The following is a 9,032-nucleotide window of genomic DNA, read 5'->3' as shown; positions in this document are numbered from 1 at the left end:
CGAGTCCACCATGAACGTCGCGCTGCAGGAGCTGGGCGGCGGCGACGTGAGTGGGGGCCCCGGGTCCCGGGGGCGAGGCACAGAGGGGCCGCGGCGGGGGGACAGGCGGCGCCAGGCGGGCGGGGGCTCCGGCTCGCAGAGATGGAGCTGCGTATTTTGGGGGGGTTGTCGGAGGGCCCCCCAAGTGCCCGGCAGGTGGGATATAGGAGCTGTGACTGCAGCGGGGATGCCAGCGGGCGAGGGGCACTGGTGCAGGGCGGTGGGCAAAGAGCCCTCTCTCCACCTGGCGCCCCGAACTCTCTGGCAGATGGTGGAGTACAAACGGGCCACGCTTCGGGATGAAGATGCACCCGAGACCCCCATAGAGGGCGGGGCCTCCCCGGACGCCTTGGAGGTGGGCACCGGGTTCCCCTTTCTCATCAGGCCCCAGCCCCGGCATGAGGCCTGGCACACCCAGGAGGTCTGGGCTGCCCTGAGGGTCACCTGCCCCGTCCCCGCTCCTTCTCTGGCCTCTGCGCTAGGACTGTGGTGAGGCCATTCTAAGCCATGACGTTGCACAAACAGGCTCAGGGCTCAGCCAGGCCTGCCTCATCACCCCTGAGCCCGAAGTTAACCCCATTAGCGTCTTTTCTCCCAGGCTCTGGAAACTGCAGGTGCTTTCTACCCTGTCGGAGGTCTTCTGTGGTCTTGAATTCCCTGCCCTGCAGCTCTCTTTCTCTCTCTGTCACCCTCTTCTCTCCAGGTGGGCTTCCGGAAGGGGACAAGACACCTCCTAGGCTCACACACACGGCTGGAGCTGGTCTTGACAGGTGTCTCTCTGTTGCTGGCTGCATTGCTTCTGGGCTGCCTTGTGGCCTTGGGGGTCCAGTACCACAGAGGTAGGTGGGCCCACACTTGTCACCAGCCCCCCAACCTGAGGGCTCTGAAGGCTGAAGGGTCTCTAAGATTGCCTCAGGTTGGAGCCGGGGTTCCCCAGACTCCTGCCTGTGGCTTTTCTGTGTCCTCATGACCTTTCTGTTGTCACGGCCCCTCCCAAAGCGTTTGCCTCTCCTAGACTGACTGACAGTCCCCTACCCTCAGCCGTGTCCCCTGCCACAGACCCATCCCACAGCACCTGCCTCACAGAGGCCTGCATTCGAGTGGCTGGAAAAATCCTGGACTCCCTGGACCGTGGAGTAAGGCCCTGTGAAGACTTTTACCAGTTCTCCTGTGGAGAATGGATTCGGAGGAACCCCCTGCCCGACGGGCGTTCTCGCTGGAACACCTTCAACAGCCTCTGGGACCAGAACCAGGCCATACTGAAGCACCTACTGGGTGAGTGGGCCCGTCGTGGGGTGTTGTGCCAAGTACACACCACAGGGCCTGGCACTTAGGGGTGCTCAGTAGTGACTTTCCATAGATGAAGGGGAAGGTGGATGACTAACATTCCTGAGGTGGGGTGCAGAGAGCAGGAGCTGAAAAGCAGAGAGGAGTTTTGGGGGGAGGGCTAGGACCTCTGGGTATAATGAGGGGTTGCTGTTTGCACTCGTTGGAAGCACTGTCCACGTGTGGCAGGTGCGGGGGCGTCTGGAATGTTTTGATAGCTCTAGGGAGAGTCTCCATGGACAGAAGAAGCCACGATTGCTCTTTCAGACAGTCTTCCTGGCTCTACATCAGGGGGACTACTCACCGAGAAAGCAAGGAGAGGGACTGTGGGCCAGGGATGCCCCGTCAGCAGTTAACCTAATTACCACCTGGACCCTGTGTTCTACTCCATAGAAAACGCCACCTTCAACTCCAGCAGTGAAGCTGAACGGAAGACGCAGCGTTTCTACTTGTCTTGCCTGCGGGTGGAGCGCATTGAGGAGCTGGGAGCCCAGCCGCTGCGAGACCTCATCGACAAGGCAGGGCCGCTGGGTGGGCTGCGGGCAGGGGAGCCTCAGGAGAGGACGCAGCCCAAGGAAGCTTTGGGGGCCCCTGTGCCATAGCTTCCACTTAATGGTGTGTCCTCAGATCGGTGGTTGGAATATCACGGGGCCCTGGGACCAGGACAACTTCATGGAAGTGCTGAAGGCAGTGGCCGGGACCTATAGGGCCACCCCCTTCTTTACTGTCTACGTCAGTGCCGACTCCAAGAGCTCCAACAGCAATGTCATCCAGGTGCCGGGCTGGGGAGGGGTGAGGCCACACGCCCCTCCCCTGGGACAGTGGGCTGGGCTGGGTCTCCCTGCGGGAGTCAGGTTTACAGGGAGCTTCATGCTCTTTTATGCCTATTGCAGGTGGACCAGTCTGGGCTCTTTCTGCCCTCTCGAGATTACTACCTGAACAAGACTGCCAATGAGAAAGTAAGGAACGCCCTCGGGCCCACCCCTTTCCCCCTGCTTAGTTTTCCCTTCACCCAGGGTCAGAGCAGGGAAGGTGAGCCTGTCCTGCCGCCTTGTGAGCTGACTGTCCTTCCCTCCTCCTTCCCTCCCTCCCTCCCTCCCTCCCTTCCTTTTATTCATCCAGAAGGCATTTTATGGGCACCTACCATGTGCCTGGTTGGCACAACTGGTTAAGTGCCCAACTACTAACCGAAAGATTGGCAGTTCAAACTCAGCCACAGGTGCCTTGGAAGAAAGGCCTGGTGATCTACTCCCAAAAGATCACAGCCATTGAAAACCCTGTGGAGCACAGTTCTGCTCTGACACACATGGGGTCGCCATGAGTCAGGTTGACTCGACGGCAGTTGATTACTGATTACCGTGTGCCAGGTGTAGCAGGGGAATCCTGAGATGTAAGTTTGAGAGCCTTTGCCAGAGGAAGATTTCAGTGTAGGCGGGTGTATGGAGTCAGACAGCACAGGACATGACTCAAAGGAGGGTCTCTAGAACTCAGAAGAGAAGAGACTCAGCGAAGGTTTTCGGAGAACTACATTTGAGCTGGGTCCTGGTAGAGTGTGTGGGAGCAGGTGACGGCATGCTGTGCAGAGAGAAGGGTTTGAACAAGCGCATAGAGGAGGGAAGAGCTAAGATGTGGTTGGGCCATGGCAAGGGGTCCAGCTGGCGAAAACAGAGAGCTCAAAGTAGGCAGGAAGCTGGAAAGGCAGGTAGGGCCTGCTTATGGAGGGGACCTGGAATGCCACACTAACGAATTAGTTCTGCAGAACCCAGGGAGGCATCACACGCTCCAGAGCTGGGAAAGAGAGACCCAGGGAGCAGGGCTCTGGGAAGACAGTTGGGCTGGGGGGGTGGGTGAGGGTAAATGCAAGAGACGGAGTCTGGCGATGAGTTATGAGTCTCTGTAGTACTCCAGGCTCTGGATCCTAAGGTCCCAAATGGGGCAGGAGGCAGAGGGGGTGTGAGGAAGAGGAGGATGCAAAAGACATAGCCCTGGCAGAGTCCTGAGTCGTTGGTTGCTGGATGTTAGACTAGAGGAGGAGAGGGAGGGAGGAGGCAAAGGTGGCTGAGGCTGTCAGCCTGAGGGATGGTGGCATGGAGGTTTCCTCAGGGTGTCTGTGGGAAGACCTAGCTTGAGGGCATGTTGGGAAGGAGAAGGCAATGCAGTGGCACAGGAGAAGGGCAGACTTTGGAGTCAGACCTGGATTTCAGTCCCAGCTCTGCTGCTTGCTACAGTTTGATTAACCTCTCTGAGGCTGTTTCCTCACCTGAAGAACGGGGATCATAGCATCTACCTCACTTGGTGTTTGGCAGGGGTGCAAGCTAGCACTCCAGCATGTGGCAGCCACGCAAGGAGGGGGGCCTCTCGTTTTAGACGCTCGAGTTTGAGGGACCTGGGTGCTATCTACATGGAGAGGTCAGCAGACAGCCGTGAAAATGGCATGGAGTTCTGGACGAGGACGAGCCTGGAGGGAGCCGGGGACTTAAGAGGCATCTCCTTAGAAACCTAGACAAAGGCTTAAGAGAGGTGACAGCATGGGGGAAGAATAGAGAAAAGAAAGAGGGAGATCCTTGCATTTTTAAAGAATAATTTATTTTTATCATTGTTGGAAATATATGCAGCAGAACTTTACCCGCCGCTGCCATCCAGTCGATTCCAACTCACAGCGACCCTGTAGGACAGCGTAGAACTGCCCCATGGGGTTTCCAAGGAGCAGCTGGTGGATTTGAACTGCCGACCTGTTGGTTAGCAGCCCGACGCTTAACCACTGTGCCACCAGGGCTCCGAGCAAAACATAACCAATTCAGTAATTTTGACATGCACAATTGAGTGATGTTGATTACATTCTTCGAGTTGTGCAACCATCTCACCCTCCTTTTCCAAATTGTTCCTGCCCCATTAACATAAACTCATTGTCCCCTAAACTTCCCAGCTAATCTTTCCAGTTGCTGTTGTCAGTTTGATCCCGTAGAGATAGTTCTTTAAAAGAGCACAATGCTCAAGGTAGACGTTCTTTACTAATTAAGCTAAACTGTTGTTTGGTTTAAAGAAGACTTCAGGGGATATTTTTGGTTTACGGTTTAAATATTATTTCCGGGCAATAATTTGGGGGTTCATCCAGCCTCGATGGCTCCAGAAAGTCTGGATTCTGATATTTTAAGGGTAGTGGGAGGAAGAAAGCCATTGAAGGAGACTGCTATGGTGTAGGACAACCAGCAGAGGCGTCTGTTCTTCTTTGATTCATTCACAAACGTTTACTTAGCAATACTTGCCCAGACCCTCCTCTAGGCACAGTGACGGACAAGACATTGTCACTGATCTCTAACTGGGGAGAAGACATGAAATAACTATCCAGTGTGTACAGCTGTTGCGACTGTTACCCAGGAGATGGATGGACTTCTGAGAGTGGGTGTAACAGACACAGGCTAGGACGCAGTCCCAGGACAAGGGCAGGCTGCAGCAAAGGGAGATGGTGCTAGGCAAAGGGAACAGCTTCTGCTAAGGGTCTGCTGTAGGAAGGAGTGACTGACCAGAGAAGGAAGGGAGGGTGGGACTCAGACTCTGCAGGGCATTGTGGGTCATGTTTAGGATCTGGGATTTATCCCAAAAGAAGTGAAGGGAAAACTCAAAAGTGGGAGAGTGATGTGAACAGGTTTGTGGTTTTAAAAAGAATTGCATCACTGGCGTGAGGGAAGGAGAGAATTTTGAGATGGCAGGAGGGAACCGTGGAGTTCAGCACTTGAGAGAGGCCGAGGAGAGAGCCTCCGTTTGGCTGTGGGTGTGGTGCTGGTTGCCTGGGCAGGTGGTCCTCCTGGGATGGGGAAGCTGCCGTGCAGAAGGTTAAGGAGCACATGGTAAGGAAGGGACGTGTAGGGTCACTTCTTCTTCCATCAAATGTAAAGGTAGAGTAAAAATTTAGGAGCAACACAGGTGTCTTAGCTATCTAGTGCTGCTATAACAGAAATATCACAAGTGGGTGGCTTTAACAAACAAATTCATTGTCTCACAGTTTAGGAGCCCAGAAGTCCGAATTCAGGGCTCTGGCTCTGGGGGAAGGCTTTCTCTCTGTCGGCTCTGCGGGAAAGTGCTTTTGCTTGGTTCCTCGGTGCTCTTCATGTGGCTTGGCATCTCTCTTCCTCCATCTCTGCTTCCTTCTCTAGGCCTAATCTGCCTTTTTTATATCTCAGAGGTAATTGGCTTTAAACACACCCCACAGTGATACGGTCTCTTAACCTAACAAAGAAAACCCATTCCCAAATGAGATTATAAGCACAGGTATAAAACCCATTGCCGACTCATAAACCAAACACAAACCCATTGCTGTCAAGTCAATTCCGACTCATAGCAACCCTGTAGGACAGAATAGAACTGCTCCATAAGGCACCCAAGGAGCGGCTGGTGGATTTGAACTGCTGACCTTTTGGTTAGCAGCTGTAGCATTTAACCAGTACGTCACCAGGGTTTCCTGCTGGCTCATAGGGACCCTATATAGGGGTTAGGATTTACAGTGCGTATTTTTGTGGGACACAGTTCAAGCCTAACAGCAGGGTTCAGGAAAGTCTCCAAAGTAAGTCTTAAGCTGAAGGTAAGAAGGAAGGGAGAGAGGGCTAAGGGGAGCTGGGTGGGTTGGGTGCGCTGAGCTAACCTCCCGCCCCTCAGGAGCTGTGATGACTGGGATTGGCAGGCCAGCAGCCAGGAAGAGGTGAGGTGGGAAGGCGGACGTATTGGAGTCCAGGGAATGGACTTTAAGGAAGCTAAACTCCTCAGTGCGTGGGAAGAGGAGACGGCAGGGGAGCTCAGGGTGGGCAGCGGGGGGAGGGTGCGCACTGGTCCCTGGGAGGAAGACCCCAGGGAGTCGGTGCTGAGGGTCTGTTTGCAGGCGTTCATCCCTCCATTCAACAGATATTTCCTGAGCATCTACTATGTGCCTGACACTGCAGTGGCAAACAAAGCCGACCCAGCCCTGCCCTTGCGGAGCTCAGTCGCCAGCCGGGATAAAGCAGCCTGAGTTTGTACTGGGCCCAGGTCGTGCTAGGACAGTGGCCCTGATGTCACTGTCTGACTCTGCCATCTGCTAGTTTTGAGATGGGTCAAGTCATGTCACCTTCCCAAGCTTGCTTCCTCATATGTAAAATGGGGCTGATGATACCCACTGTATGGAGGTGCTGTGAGTAGGGAAACAGCACAATGACAGGGAAAGCCCTAGCAGAGAGCCTGACACATGTATACACATTGTCGCTGTTGTCGTGTGTCACTGAGTCGATTCCAACTCATAGCGACTCTACAGGACAGAGCAGAACTGCCCCATAGTGTTTCCAAGGAGCAGCTGATGGATTTGAGCCACCGACCTTTTGGTTAGCAGCCTGCGCTCTTAACCACTGCACCACCAGGGCTCCATGTGTACATGGGTACATAGTGGCCACTAAATATTTCTTCTCTGTGCTTTTGTCCCCCTTGGGGACCAGTGGACAAGGTAGCATGTTTGAGGCCTGGACAGACGGGAGGTGAGAGGGAGCTGAAGCTACTGTGGACCAAACTCCCCTTGAGGGCCACTCGGCTGCTAAACGAAGGCGTGTGGTCGCTGAGGACCTGGGAAAACCAGATGGGCTTTAGGAAATGAGAGGCCGAGTGTGGGAAGCAGGTCCTTCTGCTGGACAGATATTTGCTGAGCACCTGTTCTGTACTAGGAGCCCACGGGTGGTGTAAACGGTTAGGTACTCGACTACTAACTGAAAGGCACCTCAGAAGAAATGCCTGGTCATCTGCTTTTTGTTTTTTAATTCTATGCTAGGCACTGTTTGCTCTACGCCCTAGGGATACAGTGGTGAAGACGCCAGGCATGGTCCCTGCTCTTCAGGAACTTACCTTCTGCTTGGGGAAACAGATGATAAACAAATGCACAAATAAACAAGATAATAGCAGATGGTAGAAAGCACTGGGACAAATGGTACAGGGTGGTCCGGGAGAGCCTGTAAGAGGAGGGTTAGCAGTAAGGATGGCGGGCAGAGGTAGTGGCCAGAACTGGCCTCCCAGCTTCCGGTGGAACTTGGTCCTCTGGGCCTTGGCAGGTGCTCACCGCCTACCTGGACTACATGGAGGAGCTGGGGGTGCTGCTGGGTGGACAGCCAGCTTCCACACGGGAGCAGATGCAGCAGGTGCTGGAGCTGGAGATACAACTGGCCAACATCACCGTGCCCCAGGACCAGCGGCGCGACGAGGAGAAGATCTATCACAAAATGAGCATCGCCGAGCTGCAGGTGGGGCAGGCAGGGGACTGGAGAGAGTGGGGAGAGGCCAGCCCCTGGCACAGACTGTCCCACTTCCCTTCCTGCATCTCCCGGAGGCGGCCAATCCTTTCCTCCTTTCCTCGCTTTTCCGAGCCTCCCTCCTGCACTGTTGCTATCATTGCAGGCCACCTGTCACTGGGCCACCCTTTGATCCCTTTCCTGTTGCCTGGGGATGCGTGGAAGGGTGATGTTAACAAATCTGTAACAGCTTGTAAAGATGCCCACAGAACAATCAGAATAGACACTGCAGCAGGCTCCTAGGAAGTCCTTACCATGCCAGGCATCAACCCTTTAGTTGTTTGATTAGGGAGAAGTTGGGAGGGGGATGCTGGGGGAGGGGTCCTGTACACAGGTACCCTGGGGCCTCATGGGCCTGGTATTCTATCAATTGTTAAGAAAACGGAGCCTTTGTGGCACAGTGGTTAAGAGCTCAAGATGCTAACCAAAAGGTCGGCAGTTCGAATCCACCAGCTGCTCCTTGGAAACCCTATGGAGCAGTTCTCTTAAAGGGTCGCTGTGAGTCGGAATTAACTCCACGGCAACGGGTTTGTTTCTTTTTGGGTTTTGGGGTATGGAAATATCTGAGTATCTGTGCCCCATCTGAATATCATACACACGTGGTTTTCCACCTGCGTACCGGTAGAAAGTGGTTGGGCTCCCAGATTGAGGGGTGCTCAGGCCTAGAAAATGGTTTATGGCCGGAAGGGGTTACCGAGCAGCCGGTAGCTGTTGCCATGGCAATGCGAAGGGCTCCCAGGCTACAGCATGCCAGTGGGGGAGGGGCTGCTGGAAGCTGGGATGAAGGCTGGGAGGCTTGAGACTTTGTTTTGTTCCTAGGTCCTGGCGCCCTCCATGGACTGGCTGGAGTTTCTGTCTTTCTTGCTGTCGCCGCTGGAGCTGAGTGACACTGAGCCCGTGGTGGTGTATGGGATGGATTATTTGCAGCAGGTGTCAGAGCTTATCAACAGCACGGAGCCAAGGTGGGGAGAAGCCCAAGATGCAGAGGGTGTGGCTCAGGGCCCTGTGGCGGTCCTGGGCAGGGACAGGGCATGGGGGACTGGCACGGCCAGGCACAGAGCAGCATTTGACCAGGCTGCTGGGTCTTCCCAAACAACGTCTGCAGGCTATTCTCCCTAGGCCGGGGTTTCTGGGTGCCTGCCCACTTGTGATCTCTGTCCCCACACCTTGCTCCAACCTGATTCTGCAGGCAGGTGTGTGGTCCCAGTGTGAGAGGGAGGGATTCTGGAACAGGTCCCACACGTGCCTCTCAGTACGCCTGCCGCCTGCGCGTTCCCGGGGCCACGCCTCCCTCGCGGTCTCCCCCGGGGCCGCCCCCTCCCTCGCGGTCTCCCCCGGGGCCGCCCCCTCCCTCGCGGTCTCCCCCGG

At 55.1% G+C, this 9,032-nt stretch overlaps 1 protein-coding gene across 4 annotated transcripts in view; it reads left to right on the top strand.

The window, feature by feature from the left end:
• The window catches only part of ECE2 (endothelin converting enzyme 2), a 39,048-nt gene that overhangs the window by 21,899 nt on the left and 8,117 nt on the right, over positions 1–9,032 (top strand). Inside the window, exons 1-9 of one of the 4 annotated variants that reach the window (XM_004382276.1) lie at positions 7–46; positions 308–394; positions 743–878; positions 1,099–1,314; positions 1,759–1,883; positions 1,993–2,139; positions 2,259–2,324; positions 7,428–7,616; positions 8,484–8,626. In XM_004382276.1, the coding sequence (XP_004382333.1) occupies positions 11–46; positions 308–394; positions 743–878; positions 1,099–1,314; positions 1,759–1,883; positions 1,993–2,139; positions 2,259–2,324; positions 7,428–7,616; positions 8,484–8,626 (1,145 nt within the window). In that variant the 5' untranslated portion in view covers positions 7–10. Of the gene's footprint in view, positions 1–6; positions 47–307; positions 395–742; positions 879–1,098; positions 1,315–1,758; positions 1,884–1,992; positions 2,140–2,258; positions 2,325–7,427; positions 7,617–8,483; positions 8,627–9,032 lie in introns of those variants that run through there. The other 3 variants (XM_004382278.1, XM_004382277.1, XM_004382275.1) reach the window with 3 other exon arrangements.

This window comes from Trichechus manatus, unplaced genomic scaffold, assembly GCF_000243295.1.
Source record: "Trichechus manatus latirostris isolate Lorelei unplaced genomic scaffold, TriManLat1.0 scaffold00092, whole genome shotgun sequence".
NCBI lineage: Eukaryota > Metazoa > Chordata > Mammalia > Sirenia > Trichechidae > Trichechus > Trichechus manatus.
Note: the sequence above shows the minus strand (reverse complement) of the source record. Positions and strands in the feature narration are given on the sequence as shown.